Below are 23,641 nucleotides of genomic sequence, written 5' to 3' on the forward strand. Positions count from 1 at the left end.
GTCCAGTGGTCTGGTAGATATTTTTACCCCTAAGAGTAAATATTTCATAATATCAGACAGGTTCTCTTGTTGTCAGTTTGAGGTGATTAAGGTATTATGATAATTATGTTAAACTACTTACGACTGGACACTTCATGTTACGATAACCAATCACAATCATGTACTTTCAGTTTACCTAAACTCAGTGTATTGCCTGTTAGTGCTATGTAGTTCATTGCGATGAGGGGCGGTGGGGTAGCCTAGTGGTTAAAGCGTTGGCTCGTCATGCCATAGACCCGGGTTCGAATCCCCACATGGGTACAATGTGTGAAGCCCATTTCTGGTGTCCCCCGCCCTGATGTTGCTGGAATATTGCTAAAAGCAGCGTAAAACCAAACTCAGTCAGTCATTGTGATGCCTACAAACATTGAAAGGAGCTTGCGTGAGTTGGAAATGGCAGTCACAGTTTTTAATTGTTGAAAACCTGACAGGCAAGTTTGTATCCGGAATGGTAAGTTACCAGTCCGACTGTCTGGCTTAGAATTTTGGGAATTTTAAACACTGCTTAAGAGCTGTATTTCAGGGTGTTTGCATGTCGCGTCATTGCCATTTGATAAAAATTGAAAATGGATACATCAGAATGATGGGTGGAAATCTGTCCCTGAACATAACATTAAAGTGAAGAGAAGAAAAAAATAGTGTTCAACTCGCACATTCAAGAATGTCACACTTACAAACTGATGTACATGCACATGTGTGCTTGACTGACTGTACTAGTCATTGTACATATGTCGGTTTTATAGAGCCAGCCAGTTTAGACACCTTAATAATAATGATTATATAGTGCCAAACTCCACACCAGGTATGCTCATAGTGCTAACAAACAGAGCACAGCACATTATTACCCCAGATAACCCAAGCTGTCTGCTAGACGCTAGAAGAATATAGTCACATGACTTATCCCACCGGGTACCCATTTTCTGCTGGGTGAACCTTGCTGCAGGATACCCACACAGACACTTTAATCTCATTGTATGTTGACCAGTCCTAGTTTGATCCTCCTAAGTGCCAGGCAGGGTAACAAAAAGTACCATCTTTAATATCTGCTATGATTCTGCTCTCAGCAGGCGCTCTGTCCACTACACCATGGAGACAGTCTGTCAATATATAACATGGAAAGATTGTTGATGCCGTAGTAGACATGTTTTGTGGACATGTTCAAGAGCATTTTAATAGTGTCATGGATTTAATTGGACAGCAGAGAAAAGCAAAAATACACCTTTTATCTTGGATAAGAAATAACCCAGCTTATGACTTGAGAAAGATGCTTCACACATAGTAATCATGCTGGGAATAAAACACAGACCTTCAGCATGAAAATGGAACTCATTTGTTACCCAATGAATGGTCATGATTGTATCACAATCACCTGTAGGTGTTTTCCTCAGTGCAGTGAAGGTACACATGTCAATTGCATACATGACAAGAGGCTTCCAATCTAACTCAGGGATAATTCTGGACTAGTATATGAAGCCACACATACATAAAGTGTATTATGTAAAGTCAATATAAAACACTGAAAAACATAAATATCCATTTTAAAGTTTCCAGAGTCAAACAAGGAGATGGCAATGTTCGCTTCGTGGACAGAACCAGATGGTCTAACGGAAGACTTGTACACTGTATACTTGAATATGAATGCAAAGTAAACATTTTTCAGTTGTATTCTTTTCAAAATTTTGTGGGGCGGTGGGGTAGCCTAGTGGTTAAAGCGCTGGCTCGTCACGCCGAAGACCCGGGTTCGATTCCCCACATGGGCACAATGTGTTAAGCCCATTTCTGGTGTTGCCCGCCGTGATATTGCTGGAATATTGCTAAAAGCGGCGTAAAACTAAACACAGTCAGTCAGTCAGTCAAAATTTTGTTGTTCCTGTCGAGTACATGCAATGTAGTCAAGGGGAGGCAATCGTTGGAATTACATTCTGATTATCTCCCCTTACACAAAAACTCAATCAACATGGGGAAACATAGGAATGAAAACATTTATGGTTGGCAATGACTTTTAAATGATTTTTTTTTTTTTTAAATTGAATATGAGATCCTGTGGCTATAATCAGTTTACAAGTCGGAAGCTTATGATATTGTGTGTTCCTCTTTGAAAATCATGTGACTGTATGATAGTTTTCCAGGTTACACAAAGAAAAATAGTGTGCCATTGACTTCTGAAAAAATTAACTAAGCCCTCAACAGCTATTATATGTGCATTTGTGCATTGTCTGGCCAGAAAGTAGCAATAAAAACCAAAAATATTACTACCTCACTTTCCGAGTACAGGAATCTAAACAGACTGACCCCAGTTAGACAATATGTCACCTGCTTTAAAATATCAGTGGTTTCACTGAATACTGAAAAACATGGTCACTTTTAATTGCTGGATGAATGCACATTTAATAAGAAACACAAAAATCTTACATCAAATCAGCTGTTCATTGGTGCCAGATGATGCAATCTGCGCTGAAGGCTCCCTGTGAAAACTGCTTGTTAAACAGACTGATTCTGATTTAGTGTTGTGTAAACTCAAAGCTGGCCAGATAATGAAGCGGAACCTAGCTTCAGTGTCTTCTTCTTTCAGAATTGTTCACAGCTTTCTAATTGTTTTGTCATAATCAGCGTTTAAAATTCCCGTCTGCCCGACCGTCCGGAACGGTCTATTTTCATCTCGGACAGTCAAATATCAAAAGTAGCCTGTCCGGTGGTCTGGTAGCTATTTTTACCCCAAAGAGTAAATATTTCATAATATCAGACAGGTTCTCTTGTCGTCAGTTTGGGGTGTTTATGGTATTATCATAATTATGTTAAACTACTTAGGACTGGACACTTCATGTTACGATAACCAATCACAATCATGTACTTTCAGTTTACCTAACCTCGGTGCATTGCCTGTTAGTGCTATGTAGTTCATTGCGATGCCTACAAGCAGTAAAGAAACCTGATTTTATTAGTTTTTTTATTGTTGAAAACAGGACAGGCAAGTTGTATCCGACTGTCTAGCTTGGAATTTTGGGAGTTTTGAACACTGTCATAATTCAGGAGAGCTACAGAACCTTTTTATCAGTAGAATGGTCCTTGAAGCAATTTGTTGTCAGTGAAAACGCTTGAGTGTGAGTGAGTGAGTTTAGTTTTACGCCACTTTTAGCAATATTCCAGCAATGTCTCTGCTGGGGACACCAGAAATGGCTCCATACATTGTACCCATGTGGGGAATCATGACAAGTGAAAGCTTTAACCACTAGGATCTGCCACCACCCCAGAAAAGTGCTCGAGTGTTAAATCCACATATCAGTATGAATCAGAATGGTTGTATGAAATATGTGGAGTGATGATTTGGGTGATGTTTCAGCACTGGTGGCGGAGCAGTTCCTGGACCGTACAGCCTCCCAGCTCACCTACTATGGTCTGTGTGAGTTGAACACGTCCGTGAAGGAAGGGGAACTGTGTGTCTTCTTCCGAAACAACCACTTCAGCAACCTCTATAGAGTCAATGTGAGTAGCATTGATAATAACAACTATTACCAATATAAAAAGTGTAGACTCACTGAAAGCACTCACTATATGTTATGTATATATATATATATATATATATATATATATGGTTACATCGAAGATCATCCTCGATAATCTCCAGGGTATACGTTCCGATAAATCTATACCTTGGATGCATCTCCAGCTCGAGCTGATGATTTTATTACCTCCCTTTGCTGGCTCCGCATTCTCACAGTAGCCAATCAGATACAGCCACCGTTACAACCGAGCTTGCCAGTGGCAACAGAGATAGCAGTCGTAGCCACGAAAGTTTGTTCGCAGTGCGACTCAGATTTTGGGGGAAACATACAGACAAATTGACAGGTCTGAAACCTTAAAAAAATATATGCAAGAACTCCCTCTACCTCTTTCAGAGCACCTCTGCAACAATATATTATTGTGTTGCCAAGTTTAATCAGTTAGATAATTTAGAAATCGAAAGTGAATTTTGATTGGTACGCTCAACTTCCCAGCGTAGACACCTGATTGGATTAAAAGACAACTAAGGGAGGTAATAAAATCGTCTCAAGCCGTAGATGCATCCAGGGTATAGTGCAGATTTTTCGGAAGGTATACCCTGGAGATTATCGAGGATGATCAAAGCTTGACTTCTCCACTTTGGGGGACTAACTGCGAACCTTATGCAGATGAATTGCACGAGGATCATGCTTCAAATTGCTGAAAAGCATGTGCAAATATCATGCATGTGGACAGCTGTGTTTTGGTGTAAATGATTGTTAAGAATTTGCCAATTTCCACTGATTTTTATCATTTATTGAACTCATGACTATAATCTTTTCAACGTTACCAATTTGTTTTACAATACATCAGTTCATGTGTAAACAGTACCTTTAAACAGTATGGAACATTTTGAAAAATTTAGTTTAGAACAGTTGCCTGAAGTAAGTGGCAATATTTACACTAGTGAGCCTAAACTTTTGATGGTAAGTACATGATTGGATGGTGATATGATAATCTGCAACTGACAACATGGTGAATTAGCATTCCACTAGGTATTTACTGGTCCCTGACACAGAAGGTTTTGCTGGTTTCCGTTTGTAATGACCAGCAATGTTCAGCTGCTCCTTCACTTGAACTAATGACATGTCTGTGAAGGGTAGCTTGAAGCAAATGATGTCACTGGCTGTACCTTCATTACACTTCCAAATAATTACTTGCATGGTATTGGTAATTCATTTTCTAACCAAACTAAAATTTATGCCACACCCATTAACTTGTATATAGAGAATGGCTGATAATAGAATTGGCTTTCAAAATTGAAGGTAAGCTCATGGATGGTATTAAACATATTTAGAATTCAAAGTTTGAGTTGGATATGAATCTAAATTAAATAAAGCGCCATGTTAATTGTGTAATGCTCAAATATCAGTAAAATGTAGGCAAAATATTTTATAGGAGGGAACATACTGAGTGAATTGATCAGGGTGTCAATCAAAATGGCCTAATAGCTTTACATGCACATACATGTCGAGAACTGATATTGTGGAGTACGTCCAGAGCTGTACAGGAAATAAACAGGAATGCAAGGTTTCTGGAGGATTTTGGTGGTTAATATTAGTGTTGGAAATTGGTTGAAATGTCACAATTGATGATTGGCTCATTACTAAGAAACAATCATTGAAATAAAATTGGTTGGCAGCGTTTTTCAGATTTTCCTATTCAGGTTGTTATTGCAGATAAGTATAACATGATGCAACTTGCTACTTTAAAGTGATGACTGATATATCATGAACATAAACTTCCTGGAGTCTTCAAAAAATATTCAGTCATGACTATTCAGTCAGTAAAGTGAGTTTTCTAAGAATTAAAAACATTTTCAGGCCCTGACAACTTCTAAGATATGTTCCATCCTCAAGTATTTCAAACAGGAAAACAGTAGTTCCAAAATCGTTTGTGTTTGATTATGAGAAAATGTGATCGATTGCTTGGTTGTTAGGTCACTGCTACCGATCTTAGATTGTTTCAATCAATCGGAACACCACTAGTTAATATACCTGGATAAAGTCGGATAAGGTCAGAAAAGATGGTTATTGTAGCTGTGTTACTTTAAGGTGTGGATCCTGCAATTAACTTGAGCTTCTACTGGGATAAGTGCAGATGGATTACGAAGGCTGTGCTGTTGTTTTCGCAATGTTATACATTAGAGCGTTGAGCACAAGACTTCTGACAAGCATATCAAAATCTTCATTTAGTGCACCTGATAATTCACAAGGGGTCTTTGTGGCACATGTTGTCCAGTATTGTTGGTGCTACAGTTTGCTTTGCTGAGTTGTCCCTTACATGTGCCAGGACCCTATAATTGTGGGTCCACATCTCCAGTTTTGTCAGCTCCATACCAAGTTGTAAACGTCAAGGAGCTGCATCACTCACAACTTTCTAAATTCATCAAGCTGACATTCCATGATATAACTGAAACACTGTGCCACTCACTCACTAACTCACTCACTCACTCTTGAGGCCAGTAAATATGTTGCATTATGGATAATTCAGTATGAATTAAACCATCACTCCAATAAACATAATAACACATTCTTTATTCATATATTATTTTATTTGTTTTGTAAAATGTACAAGACAGGAGTTAAGAGATATTTACACTTTGTGCAGGTATATATTTCTGTTAAACTACTGTTTGAATATGCTACTGTAAAATAAGAAGACTGTTAGTACTCAAACTTTGCACTTGTTATTATTTTATAATCTGCCGTGTCACGCAGTGTCATATTTAATGTTTGGGAAATGTGGAGAAGAAATTGTACATATTGTATAAATCATTGGCTGGAAAAGAAGAGGAACTATTCAAATAAAGCCAAACGCTGTTGTGATGCAGGAAATGATGACAAGTTAAGGAACAAGCAAAGACAAATTTTCACTTGAAGTTCAACTTATCAAAATTAAAAACAGTGTTTGATTGTAACTTAAACATTCATTCACCATGAATATGTACAATGCTCTTGGCCCACATTTGCACTGTGGGCCCAAATCAGTGCATGAACCTTCTGTGAAACCTACCTATGCCTTTTGTTGATGCATCATATGGATTAGTTGTCAACAAGGCTATGGCATATATTGCACAGGAAATACTGCAGTGTTAACTGTGAGCTTGTTTGTACCAGTGGTTGAAGACAGCAACAATGCTGCATATTTGTAAAATGTATTAACAGTTAATGACATAAGAAACATGTGAAACTGAGTGCATGTGATCAATAAGTACTGAGTAGATTATAGATTTTCATAATTGTATATCAAAATTGAAGGAAAACTTGTGACATTCAGACTTTGTGTGAATTTGATAAGGATCTAATTCTGCCACTACCACTTCTGCTACTACTGCTACTTCTACTATGAGAACTTCTACAACTACTGCTATTTCTGGTGTCATGCCGCACTGAACCTCCTTCTAGCAGCCAGGTATCTACAGTGACATCCATATTGCAGGCACAGATGTCACACACATATCTTGAGTTAGTCCCTTTGTCACAGAAAGGTCACTCTCTGTATCTTGTCAGTCATTTGTCCTTTGTTCCTGTGTTGTGAAAAGACATATTTTGAGGGTCTCTCCCTGTTGCTATCTGTTACAGCATCTCCTGGTGTGTCTGTTACTTCATCTCTTAGTGTGTCTGTGTTAATGCATCTGTTGAGGTCAATTCCTGTGTCTTTTGAGAGTCCATTTGTCCTTGGAGGGTCACATGCTACATGTTGTGAGATTATTTTGTCTTTGCAATTGGTGGTGTATCTGTTACTGATTCTATAACAACATCTGTTGGTATATCTGTTACTGCATCTCTTGGTTTATCTTAGTGTGTCTGTTACTGCATCTCATAGTGTATCTATACGTGTATCTGAGTTACAACATCTGTTATTTCATCTGTTACTGTATCTGTTGTTTTATCTGTTATTACATCTCTTGGTTTATCTTAGTGTGTCTGTTACTGCATCTCATAGTGTATCTATACATGTATCTGAGTTACAACATCTGTTATTTCATCTGTTACTGTATCTATTGTTTTATCTGTTACTGCATCTCTTGGTTTGTCTTAGTGTGTCTGTTACTGCATCTCATAGTGTATCTATACATGTATCTGAGTTACAACATCTGTTATTTCATCTGTTACTGTATCTATTGTTTTATCTGTTACTGCATCTCTTGGTTTATCTGTTGGTGTATTGGAATTACATCATCTGTGTATCTCTGGTTTATTAGTTTCTACATCTCTTAGGTTGTCTGTGTTACTTCATCTCTTCGTGTATAGTTTTCTGTATCTGTTTCTATATCTGTAGGTGTATCTGTTACAGTATCTCATGGTGTATCTGTTACAGTATCTCACGGTGTATCTGTTTTATAGCATCTGTTGAGGTTGACACGGTCACAGGAAGCTGTAGACTGTGGCTGTCAGTAACGGCAACATCAGAACCATGGGAGATACTTGGATGGTCGGCGCTGCTGATAACACTGAAACACCAGAGCCATGGGATAACACTTTGATAACATGTCAGGGAGAACTGTAGATATCGTGGTTTACTACATACCTACACGATACCATCTTAATGATGGACAGCATGTGCTAGCATCATTTGTGTTGTATTCTGCTCAGACTGTGTATTTCATCAGTTACCAGCTCAATTTGCCAATTATACATATTCTCCACATGTAACATTGTCTTGGATCTTTTTCAATTCGTTGTGTTTTCTTTAAAAGACATGTCTTTTAAAAAAAGCCAGATGTCCCGCAAATGACAAAGCTACCTGACTCTATTACCAAACATACTGTTATGTTGTCCACACAGCTACCTGACTCTATTACCAAACATACTGTTATGTTGTCCACACAGCTACCTCACTCTATTACCAAACATACTGTTATGTTGTCCACACAGCTACCTGACTCTATTACCAAACATACTGTTATGTTGTCCACACAGCTACCTGACTCTATTACCAAACATACTGTTATGTTGTCGACACTACCTGACTCTATTACCAAACAAACTGTTATGTTGTCCACACAGCTACCTGACTCTATCACCAAACATACTGTTATGTTGTCCACACAGCTACCTGACTCTATTACCAAACATACTGTTATGTTGTCGACTATGTTGTCTACCAGCTACCTGACTCTATCACCAAACATACTGTTATGTTGTCCACACAGCTACCTGACTCTATTACCAAACATACTGTTATGTTGTCCACACAGCTACCTGACTCTATTACCAAACATACTGTTATGTTGTCCACACAGCTACCTGACTCTATCACCAAACATACTGTTATGTTGTCCACACAGCTACCTGACTCTATCACCAAACATACTGTTATGTTGTCCACACAGCTACCTGACTCTATCACCAAACATACTGTTATGTTGTCCACACAGCTACCTCACTCTATTACCAAACATACTGTTATGTTGTCCACACAGCTACCTGACTCTATTACCAAACATACTGTTATGTTGTCCACACAGCTACCTGACTCTATTACCAAACATACTGTTATGTTGTCCACACAGCTACCTGACTCTATTACCAAACATACTGTTATGTTGTCGCACACAGCTACTTGACTCTATTACCAAACATACTGTTATGTTGTCCACACAGCTACCTGACTCTATTACCAAACATACTGTTATGTTGTCCACACAGCTACCTGACTCTATTACCAAACATACTGTTATGTTGTCGACACAGCTACCTGACTCTATCACCAAACATACTGTTATGTTGTCCACACAGCTACCTGACTCTATTACCAAACATACTGTTATGTTGTCCACACAGCTACCTGACTCTATCACCAAACATACTGTTATGTTGTCCACACAGCTACCTGACTCTATTACCAAACAAACTGTTATGTTGTCGACACAGCTACCCCACTCTATTACCAAACATACTGTTATGTTGTCCACACAGCTACCTGACTCTATTACCAAACATCACAAAATTGAATGTATGATATTTTCAATAACAAACTTTTCATATCGATAATCATTTTTTCTATCAATATTTCTGATTATTGATTTTATAGCCAGTCCTAGTGCCAGATACTTATGATAACTTATTTAAATCCCAGATTTGACCGATTAGGTTGCTATGTTTGTCACACCAAGTCTGTATCCCTAGGTTTCACTATGTTGTAACTGTCTAAGACCTGCATCACTTGGGACTTTCCTTCGACATCAAGATGATGCACAATGATATTAATGACATGCCAGTCTGTAAAGATATTGTTAAAAGTGGTGGTACACTATCACTCTCCCAGGTGATATATTGTCAAGTCTCACCTGTGCAGTTGAAACTCTGTCCAGTGTAATACTCCTTCTGTCTGCGATATGCTTCCGTCGATTCCCCTTGACACTCCCCTACCCTTGGGTCCATACACTGCGAGAACGCCTCGAACACACTGAACAGAAAAATAAACTCAAATATTTGTCCCCGAGAATCGAGCTTCGCACATCTTGGTTGTAACTCACAAGCAAATATTGAATAAAGGACTCGTAATAATTCCACCAGCCAGACCACTAATCCAAACAATGCCTCTTCACACCAATATTGTTTTAGAACGCACTACGTCTGCACTGCAACTGCTGATGGGGCCAAAGTTCACATGAACATTACACATAGGCTATGCTACAGTTTACCGAGAAAGAAAAATGTGGATTGTTTTTTCCAATAATCTTGAGTCAACATCAGGTGGAGACCTTTTTTTCAGGTGCTGATTGACACGTTTTATGATCGTTCCTTGAGGGATTGTCTGCGGGTGACTGGAATGTAACTTGTTCAATCGTGACATTCTTGAAACTTTTGTGTCGCCTGCAACATGTCAGTAGAGTGTACACTTGGAATTGACCTTTTCCTTTTACTCCACACTCTCTTCACATCTCATCCTGTCTCATCCGATTCCACACACACCAACCCTCCCGTCTCTAAAAGTATGGGGCAGTGGGGTTAACCAAATGGTTAAAGCATCTGCTCGTCTCGCTGAAGACCCGGGTTCGATTCCCCACATGGGTACAGTTTGCAAAGCCCATTTCTGGTGTCCCTGCCTTGATATTGCTGGAATATTGCTAAAAGCGGCGTAAAACCGTACTTACTCGCTTACTTTAAAAGTATGTTAAGTTGCATCATAACTTCAGAAGAAAATCTTCAAATTAGGAATTTTTTTACCAATGTTATTTTTACACACTGTCTACATCAACTTCATGTCAAGTAAACCAATTTTTGTCTTGCTTATGTGAAAATAAGCTTGTTCAACACATCAAAAGACTAGGCTATTTAATTCAATCTAACCTGTTCTGTGTTGCACGTTTTGAAAACTGAGAAATCGTCATGAAATAAATACTTAATCACCCCTTATTGAGGCAAGTAAAAATTCTGTCATTGTGTTCATTGTTTGGTCCCAAAGGCAGAACTCTTCATGTCTCTGTAAGCAAGATATTTTCACAAAGAATGTTCTTTTCAGGCAGAGTAATCCATTATGCTTGATGTTGTCTGAGGGAGTTGTTACCTGGTACGCTGAGAGAGACATAGGTTTTTATGATATAATAGTCTGTGATGACGTCTGAACAAAGCATGTGCATGTCTGAGTTTAGGAATGTTGAGGAAAACGTGATTTGGGCAATAAATCCACAACACACTTCAACAAATTCTAAAGCAGTATTTTAAAACATTTAAAGATATAATACAAGCCAGTCATTTGATATCTGTTTACAAACATGATTCTCCAAACAAGGCACATGTTTAGAAATGATAAAAACTGTTGAAAATTGACCCTGGGGGGATTTGGGGGAAGAATAGGTCCCCAGTATGTCCTCAAAGTTATCTAAACAAAATTGCAGAGATTTACCGGATGTCAAATCCTGCATGTTAAAGACAGATGCACAAAACAGTGAACATCCATGTTTTTATCAGTGAATACCACTACTTCATGATTTAGTATTTGTTAAAATTAATTTCTGTTTGTAAATATTTAATAAATATAATACCCTGTCAAATTTTTTTGCCGTCCTAACACAACTCCAAGTCTCTCTTTAACTAACAGCCTCTGAGTATGAACAATCTTACATGACTTGTGGAAGTGTACTGTATTCCATTTTTTTACATTTCTCTAAAACCACAGTTTTGAAGCTTGAAGCCCCATTTCTACTTTCCCCCGAAATCCCTAATATAAAATGCTTCAAGGCCCCAGCAAAACCAGCCTCCATATGCCGATCAGTGTCTTACTATGTTCGCATCCCTCTCGAGTTAGTTGAATGAATGTTAATCAGACAAAAAGACAAATTCCGATCAACAAAACGTCATAGCTCCTCAGGCAAAGGTAATTCTGCAAACACAGAATCCCCCAATATTAGATAAAGCAGTGTCTATGAGCCATCCAACTTCCACTGTTTCTATAGCATCGGTAGAGAGAAGTTAGCTTTGGTCAGTATTGACCAGTGATCACAGTGTCTAGGCCGATGTTCAAACTCTGGAATGTGTCTGACATAGCAATCAAAGACCAATCACAAGCTCATATATAGATATTTCCCTTTGGTAACTCTTGGGTCAAAGTAGTATCCAATAACAACATTTGAAGGGTTGCTATCGATATAGGCAAATAGATCATTATTTGTTGACTTAATATCGATCAGATATGGATTAATATCAGAGGATTAACTTTGAGCAGAAATTGAAAAAGAGTGAAAACATATTTCCCTTGTGATTGACGACACGTTTATGTATATATTACGTTCAACATTGTTCTCAATATAGTTTAAAAGCAGCCCACGAATATACACCTAACTTTGTGTGATGTGTGTGAACAATTTCATCAATGGTTTGTTGAGATACTAATTATAATTCTGCCCATCAACAATATTTCTGATCATCAATCTTTTTCGCTAGCACTGTTGACTAGCCACTTGTTCAAAGCCTAATGTAGTAAATGTGTTCACTAGAGAAGCATAGTTCCATGTTAGAACTGATTCCCCAGCAACCTGTACTGGTCAAGAGAGGTGACTTATGAGTGAGTGAGTTTGGTTTTACGCTGCTTTTAGCAATATTCCAGCAACATCACGGCGGGGGACACCAGAAATGCGCTTCACACAATGTACCCATGTGGGGATTCGAACCCGGGTCTTCGGCGTGACAAGCGAATGCTTTAACCACTAGGCTACCCCATGGTTATGGATCAGTTGGTCAGCTGACTCAGCTGATGGTGCAGCATCCATAACCATTGACTAGGATTGTTGCTCGGAATACTGATCACTGGATTGTCTGGCCAGACAGGACTATGTAGATTTCCCACAGGGTTTTACATGACGCGTGATTCCTTCGTATTCGACGCAACAATTTTGTAAACGACTCTCAAAATATTATCATACAAGTCAAGCTTGACGCAAGTTTTATGGGTGACCCTCACAACTCAATTCAATAAAATCGATTTGATAAGCACAAAAATGATATTGTCAGATTGTTCCAGAGAACTCAGAGGAGACAGTAATCCTGGCTGTTTGAACTGAACAATGCTGTAGTTTCACTTGGTGGTGTGACATACACAGTTACATACTGAGAATGATTAACACAAAGAAATATTAAACTTTTCATGACTCCCAAATATTGAAAATAACTCCCCAAAATAAATATTGTGAGTCACCATGACTCCCATTTTTAAAAGACTGTGTAAAACCCTGTTCCCATCATGGCTGGAATATTGCTGACTCCTGAAGTCAAACCAACTTACGAGCATATATGGGTATGGTTGCTGTCATGCCGTGTAGCGATACTGTTAAGCTCCTCCCTCTCATGTCGACATTCCTCCAAAGCGGTCAGCACGGTCTGCATCTCGCAGCTGGTCACTACTGTAAGCACCAAGGTCAACATCAGGATCAGCAGTGTGAGGTTGTGTAAACCTTACCACATCGACAACACGTATTACATGTGTACAGAATAGCGGGGGTGTATACACTGATTTATCTCCACCTGCTCACAGGCAAATATTTGGCCCTGACTCTGCAGCAAGTGTCTGTAAAAGAAATTAAGTTCATATTGTTAAAGATGTAACTTGTGTAAGTTATGTAAAGTTGATGTGTATTTCAGGACCTAGGAAAGGAAAGAAGCTCATACAATTACTTCAACGTTACTACATTAAATACAGTATTATATTTGGGGCAGTGGGGTAGCCTAGTGGTTAAAGCATTCACTCATCTCATCGAAGACCCGGGTTCGATTCCCCAAATGGGTACAATGTTTAAAGCCCATTTCTGGAGTCCCCCACCGTGATATTGCTGGAATATTGCTAAAAGCAGCGAAAAACTGAAGTCACTCACAGTCTTATATTCCATGATATGTCTGACTGGGAGAAAAAGACTCTTAATCAAATACAGAAACATTTGTTCACGATTTGCCTGCCAAAGACACTTATATAAGTCCCTGGTATTGCAGTACAACCTGCAATATTTAATTCCTGCAAGGACTTATGTTCCAAGGTTAAAGTTGTACACTTTGTCAAAGACAAATGGATTTCTCATTTATCATCCAAAACTGTGTTCCACAGGAGATATCGCTTCTGTGAGATCAAACGATATCTCCTAGGAGATATCGTTTGACAGTAGATTTTGACTGACAATGCTATGTTCCATGTACCTGATGACGTCAAGTGCTATGTATGCTCGCTGCACTGCAAGTCTAATTTGTCAATGTTCAGAGATGTACATTTGTCATTGAAAATTAATGAAGAGTGATTTTGATGATTTCTCATTTACTGGAATTGTTCCTCGGCAAGCCTCGGATATTTGTAACTTTATCAACTCGTGATGATATAATTGATGAGAAAATGATTGTTGTCTTGACGAAGCTGAAAATGATGACTGTACATTTGAACCCTGAAACCATTATTTTGGTTTTACTCATTGTCTTTTCAGCATTTTAATGACAAAAAACATCTGTTAACGTTTTAGGATTTTGTGAGTCAGTCATCAGTGTTCAAAGTACAAAATGTACAAAATGGCCACCTTTTAATTAGTGGAACTGGGCAGGGGCAATCTTTTGTTGCAAGGGTGAATCACTGGGACACACAATCAGTCACGTCATTCATTTTGTCCACCAGATCCCCATTCATAAACTTTCAGGGCAGTGGGGTAGCCTAATGGTTAATGGTTAAAGCGTTCTCTCGTCACGCCGAAGACCTTGGTTCGATTCCCCACATGGGGACAATGTATGAATCCCATTTCTGGTGTCCCCCGCCACGATATTGCTGGAACATTGCTAAAAGCGGCATAAAACCATACCCACTCACTCACTCATTAACTTTAATGACAAACATCGCTATAAAGTTCAACCTCCTTCTGAATGCACCCCCTGATCAACATCTACACCATTAAGTAATATTAATAATACCCCACAACTAAGATAAAACAATTTGACATGACAGTTCATATTTTCTTGCGTATAAAACACATTTCATACAGGTGTGAAGAAGGTGGTGCCTATTATTCACGCAGACTAAGCAGTCTGACTTGCAATAGCAAGAACATTGCTGCTAAATCCATGTCAATGGAAATGTTGCGAAACATTTTAGTTTCATTGACGTTCTGGGTTTGTTCTCTCCCATCATCAAATTGATTGGTTTATATAAGCACCCATTTTTTTGTTTTCTGAGTGCACCAGGTACCATACAGTGAATACATAATATTATCTTGCTGTGTCATGATATACCTCAATATTGCTGATTCAGCATCTGGGCAATATTTACGCAGTCTCAAATCTTGCTTTGAACTGAGACCTGGAAAGTAGTGGATTACATCTCATTTTTTTTAGCAATAGCCATAAAATTACATAAATACCCAAGTCACCCAAATATCACCATTTTCAAAATAGTTATGAACTTGGCAGTGTCTGTGGGAAGTTTCTGATAACAGGATAGGATAAAATGTTTACAGAATGTGTCAGAAAATATCATGAATCTCGTACAAAACCTTCATGCTTCCACAAAACCAGGATAATATTTGTCCAACAAAACCAGAATGTCTCATGCTTCCACTTGGGTTTAAAAACCAGGATAATATTTGTCCAAGCTTATCAATTCTCTCTCCAGAATGTCTCATCCTGTCCTAATGATCGCTTTCTCGAGGTTTAAATTTTTCAGGGAGAATGAATGAAAATATTCATTCTTGCATCAGTTTGACTTACTAGGAACTCAGCTGAACTCAATCTTAACACAAAATGGCAATTGTACTTGGTATTCCTCCCAAAACAGAACAACCCATAGACTGAAATAGGTGATATGAACAAACTCAGCTTCCATGCCATATGGGATTTTTCTTAAAGAATTAAAAACAATTTCAAAAGCATGATCCGTTAACATGAAAGCAAGTCTATTTTTTCATCAATCAGCTGTTCAGTTGCTGAATATATTCTCATGGTTGTCTAATGATTTGATTTCACAAGATTTGGTTCTGGTGCTAAATGTCCAGGTTTCTTAACCACACAAACTTCAAAATCAGATTGGTTTTATTGAAGTTACTTAATCATGCATTGGGTCCTATATTTTCTATATATCAAAATATATTACATCTTGCTCAAAATGCCTATTTTGTGTCACAATTTATGTATTGTGTGGGTCGAAGCTAGAGTAAATAATGCTTACTATTCTAACCTGGTCATAATCAAACTGAACCTTTCTGTAAAGGAAATCCAAGTTCTATGGATAGTCAACTCCTTTATTACAAAGAGTGCGATGTACGTGTAGGTACGAACATCGTTATCAAGATAGTACCTACACCGAAACGTCACACCCATTGCAATAAAGAAATTGACTATCCATAGAACTTGGTTTTCCTTCATCTTTACAACTTCTAAAAATGTCTCTCAATGAACTTTTCTGTGTTTTACAATATAATGTCAGATGATGGCAGTGATGTTTTTGTTAGGTGTGTTACATGGCACTCACAGGATATATTTAGGTGTATCTTAGTGGTCAAAAAAGATGAAATACACAGTTCTCATCCATCTCCAAGTGAAAATATTTTTTGCCAGTGATGATTAGTGATTGATAAGATTTAAGCCTTGCACACCAGGAATTGAAGAAAAGTGAAGTCTTTAGTTGTTGACATTTTCCAATAATTGATCATGACACATTCTTCAGGTTGTCCATTTATTAAAGGTGACAGACCCTGCATATTTTACTGACTTGTCACATGGAAACCATTTGCTGAACTGACACAGGTAGTTTTGGGGACTCTGTGACATTATACAGCATCCACAACACTGTCCGCCCATTGGTCAGGTGGCCCATCAGTCATTGTTATATCATTGCACCAATAATCCTATGACTGTTACCGATATTCAAATGTTTTGTCAAACAGTTGGTAGCAGAAAATACAGAAAGAGCTTTGATTGTACTATTCTTGGGTTCCTTCAAAGTGAGGCTTAGAATTGATAAATCAATTTTTACTAACATTTACCAGTTGTATTTTAATGCATTACACCGGACACCTTCAACCATATTCTATTATTCCCAGCCTTGGTCAATTTGTTTTATTGATTAGGATTATTTTTAGGGGTTTAGAGTTTTGGTTTAGGATTACGGTCAGCCCCTTAATGCAATAAGGTAGGTATGCGTCCGGTGTAATATAAGTTTGGTTGTTTTTAGATTGATAATACCAGTACCCCTTTCAATTTCTGTACTACACTCATTCACAAGTTTAGTTTCCATGTTTTTCCAATCTTCTTTCCTTCACGTTTTTTCAAAATACTCGTGCTGTTTATATTAATGTTTGTGTGTTCAAAGAATATGAATTTTTCTAATGAGATTCTGGAACCAGGAAGTGTTGCTGTCAGGATTTAACTGTGCCACTAGCTTCCTCATACAAAGAGTTTAGAACCCAGAAGGCACTTTTTATCACACAATTAGGAATATGACTAATTATGTGACAGAAAAATCAATTCATTCTCACCTCTCGACTGCTAGTTAAAGACTAAGTGCAATTTCCGGCACAGATTTGACTGTTTAGTTTCGACACAATGCTAATATTGTACTCGATTATGTAGATGGTGCAGTTTGTTACATCACATGTTTACAAACACTCTGTTTGTATGTGGACGTATTGCAGGGACAATATTGAGATGCCAAATAATAAACGAGGGTGCCAATTAAATGTTGTTTGTTGTAGTAGTTTGTTTGTTGTAGTTTGGGCATTAGAAATTCCGTACAATTCAAATGCTTTCTTCAGGAGTGTATTGGAAAAGATTATAAGTTGTATTCTTACTTGTTTAATCAGTGGTCGTTAAAAATGATTTTCAATAGCAGTGTTTTGTTCAGTAAATACTAATATGTTTACATGATTTGTTAGGATTTTAGAGAATGCTGAGTGTGCGCATTTGCCTGTTTGCAGGCTGAACAGCCTGCTGCTATTTTGAATTCAGTATCTGACCCCTGGGATTTACTGGATGCAAAATATCCCCCAAACTATCAGTGATAGTGAAAATAGATGGACAGTGGTACATCCTTGTACTGACCCAAACCCTTTTCTTGAAGCGTCTTCAGATTAGGAAAGAGTGAGTAAGTGAGTGAGTTTGGTTTAATACTCCTTTTAGCAATATTCCAGCAATATCACTGCGGGGGACACCAGAAATAGACTTCAGACATTGTACCCGTGTGGGGAATTGAACCCGGGCCTTCGACGTGAAGAGCAAATGCTATAACCACTGGGCTACCCCACCGACCCTAATAGGAAAGAACAAATCTTCTGTCTGCTATTGAGAAAATCTGACATGTGATATGTTTTAGATAATCATGTTCATTTGTTGTCTTTGTCCTTGATATTTTTAATGTCATTTCAGAACCACAGATATTGGGGATTTGACATAGACCCTTTGACTTCATACTCATTGACACTGTATGGAGTACATGATGCCTGAGCCTTCATTCTCCAACATTACAGCTGGAATTTAATCCTGTCCTTGGTGACATAGTCTGTCCCACAGTCCCTGAAACACATTATTTTCCCTACTGCCTAGCCATCCCTGCAATGCTAAATGCCTAATGAAGCAAGTCTAGATTGTCCCAGGTTGCCTGAATCTCCAAACTTACTGGGGCTCCTTTTCAATTTAAATGGGTTTATTTATTACTATCAAATATATATTTTCAATGGGAATATATATTTTCAGGGACTAAGCGTTAGTCTATTGATGACACTGTGTTTGTTCAGAGGACTTGTTAAGGCATGGACTGTACCAATACATCTCACTCTTTCATTGACAGGTCTAACACATGTATTTCTAGGACTCATTTTAAGGTTTTTTGCTTGTTTTAAATTTAAAATGAATGAAAATGAGTTTTTTAATATGTACAAATATTCAATTGTCCGATAAAGAAAAATAAAGTTCAGTTGTGTGATCCATATTAATTAGATGGATTAACCCATTTTGGTCAATTGCATGTTGCCTTATTTAACTTTTTAAGGTCGATGGTTATGTCTGTAAACCCATTAGGATTCTAGGATAGAGTAGGTCCCAACCACTTGGGCTGGTTGGTCATTAGCTTTGACTGATCCAATGAGGAGGTCTGGCTTCGGGACTTGGTTGGCTGCGTGACATCATACCCTGATGAGTGATGTGTAACTCATAATATCAATCACTGGCTCGTCTAATCCACACTTCAATACTGACATGGTGTCATATAGCTGTAATACTGCCAACTGTAACATTAATTACTATATCTGAAATCTGGAATAATTTGAAGTTAGACTTTGAAGTCTAGTTAGATGAAACATAATATTGACACTGATGTATGTCCTGTTCGGTGTTCAAGCAGGTTTCATTCTCACTTCACCAGTATCGACCACTTATGGTCATTCCTATGGGTCATTGAACCGATTGAGGTCACGTCTAGAACTGTTCATCTAAAAATGTCACAGAATTACCTTGGATGGAAAACGTCCAACTTTAATATCGACAAATTTAGATACTTGTGTTGTAAGTCTTCTATACATCTATTCTTTTAAAAATCCAGACTCCATTTCTCTTAGCACCTGTTGATAATTATGCTAATTACTTACCTTGAATAAGACAACTGAGAGCAAGGACAACACAGATGTGGCTCATCTCATCCCTGTAATCCATCTCTGACAACCACACTCCCAACGGGAAAAGTTTGAAACCAATTTGCACCTCGTAAATCCTCTCGCAAGGAATCCCCTTGAACCTGAAATTGGCCGCTCTCCGACCACGTCTTATGAGCCGAGAGTTTAAGCTGGGTTTGCCGCTGGACCACAGTCTTGATAGTGTGTGTGTGGAGTTTAGCATACAGCTGACACATGGGAATTATTTGTCAAACGCTCAACGGCAAACAACCCTGTTTATCAGCTGTTCATGGAAAACAGGAAATCTAGATACCTGGTTGCACGAATTGCATCATATTTTTTTATTTAAATTATTTATTATTTGTTAAGGGAATTATTATTCTGTTTTTAAAGAAACATTACAATTGAGATGTCTAAGTTTTATTTGAAGTGTAATAATCAGTCCTGGATCATTTTAAGTTCTTTATTTGTCTTGAAGGTGTTCTTCATTTTGGCAGCTGAGTAACATCTGCCTGTTTAAACCACAGAGATTTGTCAGAAACAATACTCCTAATCAGGTCATGGTTTGCGCATGTACATATATCATTTACAAGGGTTTCACTGTGGTGAAACCCTGTGGTGATGAAACCCTGTAGTAGTTCCAGCTTGAAATAGGGTTGTAGCTCTCCATTGTAAGAGGGACTTCATGGATCAGGTGGTCAGACTTGGTGCCTGGGTTGACAGAATGTCTTTGTAGCCAGAAGCTGTGGATCATGGTTCAGATCATATACCGATATGTCTCTGGTTCAGATTACCCATCGGTGTGTACAAGACTTGATTATCTATATAGTCTGTTGACATATTGCTGAAATATTGCTTAATGTGGCATTAAACAAACTGCAAAACAGTAATGGAAGAGCTGTGTATTGTTTGTCTTACAATGAAATCTACTTGTTACATCACCATGAGAGAGATGATGAATTCAGGAAAAACATGGTCAATATCCACACCTAGCTTACAAAGTGTCACACTTGCATGCCAAGTACCAAGTTGTGTCACTCCCTGTCGTTCTTGGTGTCTTATGGGGCGGTGGGGTAGCCTAGTGGTTAAAGCGTTCGCTAGTCACGCCGAAGACCCTTGTTCGATTCTTCACATGGGTACAATGTGTGAAGCCCATTTCTGGTGTTCCCCACCGTGATGTTGCTGGAATATTGCTAAAAGCGGCATAAAACCAAAACTCAGTCAGTCAGTCTTCACGTACAATGTGTGAAGCCCATTTCTGGTGTTCCCAGGGCTCCAGATAAGGGTCGTATCGGCGTATGTACGGATAAAAAATATGCAAGATATGGTAGGAAATAGTTTAGAAAGCATAGCAGATACGCACCACAGCAATGGTGTACGGTCATTTACAGACGTATTTATCTGAAAAAGTATTGTTTTATTGTTCATTGACCTGTTTACACAAGAGTAGCAATGTTGTGGTGTGATTACTGATACGCCATTAATTTCCATTCAGTACTCTAAATGTACTCTTTAAGTTTTCCAATACTCCTATATTGAATAAATAAGGAGTACGTACTCCTGATCATGAAAAATTATCTGGAGCCCTGTGTTCCCCAACATAATATTGCTGGAATATTGCTAAAAGCGGCAAAAGCGGCGTAAAACCATGCTAACTCACTTGGTGCCTTATTTTTGGTGCCTCCCAATCTCATAACGGACAATGGGAGAGTACACGGGTCAGTAACACAACCCTTCTGACACTCATGATAGTGGAGAAGACTGCAGTGTTGGGGAGTCTCCATGTTCTTGTTGGGTTTGACTTGGCAGAGCCCCTTTGGGAAACGTCCTATTTGCTGTATGGGCTGCGTGTAAATGACGCAAGGGCCCTGTGTGGTGATTTTGAGCCTGACCCGCCTCACTTGTCCAGGATCACCCAAACCCTCTTTGCTGCAGATACAAGTTTTGTTTAATTTCATCTGTAATCAGTAATGATATAATGAGATAATTGATCTTTATACATTTTAGTCAGTTTTGCCATACTACAGTTTCTAATGAACAGATTTGTGACAGATTTGACACTTCCCTTACAGAACACGACACCTCTATAAATGACACCACTACATCAGGCCTAAAATAGATTTATAGAACTATAAAATAATAACTCTTTTGTTACACATTTCAGTAACAACATCCAGAATCTGTTCCAGATAAAACATAAATGTTCCCCACAATCCGTAGAACAATAGCCTGTGTTATTAATTTTGTCTCTTTAACAATATGCATGATTACATTGTCCTAATCTTGTCAATATGCATGTCTTCACAGAGTGATGACAGGTGTGACACCTTGTCTATCAAAGGGAAACTGCAGCTGATATTGACATCCCTTGTACATTTCAATTCCATCGGCATTACTATTGAAATTAATCACCTTCCCTGAAGTTTGTCACTGACTGTCGATATTTGGCTTCCATAAAAAACATTAGAAACCTGCTTTGTCATCAAGATGGTGTCTTTCAGTTGGTCCTAATTGTGTACATGATCTCTGTTATCCTGCGAACAGTGTTTATTAGCAAGGAGTGTTTTCACGATGTTTGTTTGTTCAAACTGCATGGAGAAACAGTCACTAACATTGTTCAGGTTATCAAATAAATCACAGAGCGAGAAAACAGTGACATTTCAACAGATTAAGAAAATATTTCACACACCTTAGTTGCATAAGAAAGGATGTTGTCTGTTAATGTTTTGTTAGAATTTCCCGAATATCAACATGCTAATTAATCACAGTTGGGTAAAATGTTTTATCCATGTTTGATCCTATTGATCAGACAGTTTTGTGTTTGCCATATTCTGATCTTTTCACCCCTAAGTATCATATTTGTTTGAATTTGTGTGAAACGCATACATTTAATATGGAATGTATTATTTGTTTTCATTGATCACATGTCAGTTATGTCAGAAAATAATTGATAGTATTTGTGAAGGACATGTTGGAGTCTTGGATTTGTGTAAAGCTTCGTGATTAAATGGACCACCTCCATGGTCTGGTGCAGGGGTTCAAAAATCCCATCGCCCGATGCCCGGGACAAGTCAGTTTTCATTTCGGGCAATCAAATAATGGTATTTTACTTGTCCGTGGGCTACTAGATAATTTGTACTTATGGTTTCAAACTGCAAATAAACTTGGATTTAATTTCATATCTGCTCAAAATGTAGCTTTTAAATTTTGCAATGATGATAAAGTAGAGTTATCTTTCTTTGCTATTTATCACTTTTCAATAAATAGTCGAGTAAACATTAACATCAAATACCATGTTGATTTCTTCTTTCATAATTACATCATCATGATTATGTCATAAAATCAGGGCAAGTGGAAAATTAGTCAGGACAAGTTACTTTCTTAAAGCTTTTAAAAAAAATTTGAACCCCTGTGGTGAACAGAACATCTTCTTAGAGACCTAGGCCTAGATATTCGAAGCTCTCTTAGCGCTAAGATAGTCGTACGTGCTATACATTAACATTACCTTACGACTATGTTAGCGCTAAGAGAGCTTCGAAAATCTAGGCCCTAGAGAGGTCAAGGTTGGTGGTTCGATCACGTCCGTGTCATATTAAAGATGCCTGGCACTCAGCATGAAAGGGGTAAGACTGGTTGGCTCAGAGTCAGTATACTGTGTGTCAGTGAAGTATCCATGTTAAACACTGGAGCATGGTGTCTCAAGGGGGTGGCGCTATAAAGCCTGCACTCAGTCAGGGCAAGATCCAGCAGCAACACTCGTGTATGCATGTCACTACATAGTGCAGTAATCTCTGAAAGCGTCTTCAGCCCAATTTCACTTCATCTGACCACATAATAACATGTTGTTAGCACAGTTCTTGAACCATATTGTCAAAAGTTCAGCATATCCTAGAATAGGGCAGTACAATTTTACCAACATACAGCTATACTTCAATACCCTTTGCTAATGATACATATTGCAATATTTTCTGAGTGTAGAAAGCATAAAAC

General features: G+C 38.2%; 2 protein-coding genes across 2 annotated transcripts in view; one reads left to right on the forward strand and one right to left on the reverse strand.

The window, feature by feature from the left end:
• Nucleotides 1-23,641, forward strand: part of LOC124257323 (ubiquitin carboxyl-terminal hydrolase MINDY-1-like) — a 39,458-nt gene that overhangs the window by 6,808 nt on the left and 9,009 nt on the right. Inside the window, exon 5 of the mRNA XM_046691358.1 lies at nt 3,380-3,522. Within this exon, the coding sequence (XP_046547314.1) occupies nt 3,380-3,522 (143 nt within the window). The remainder of the gene's footprint in view (nt 1-3,379; nt 3,523-23,641) is intronic.
• On the reverse strand, nt 6,416-19,777 carry LOC124257324. Its single transcript, XM_046691359.1, has 4 exons — nt 19,628-19,777; nt 13,312-13,429; nt 9,875-9,993; nt 6,416-8,035 (listed from the first exon to the last, which is right to left on the reverse strand). The coding sequence occupies exons 1-4, from the start codon at nt 19,689-19,691 to the stop codon at nt 7,950-7,952; spliced, it is 387 nt and encodes a 128-aa protein (XP_046547315.1). The 5' UTR covers nt 19,692-19,777; the 3' UTR covers nt 6,416-7,949.

This window comes from Haliotis rubra, unplaced genomic scaffold, assembly GCF_003918875.1.
Source record: "Haliotis rubra isolate DU_JTF1 unplaced genomic scaffold, ASM391887v1 Scf658, whole genome shotgun sequence".
NCBI lineage: Eukaryota > Metazoa > Mollusca > Gastropoda > Lepetellida > Haliotidae > Haliotis > Haliotis rubra.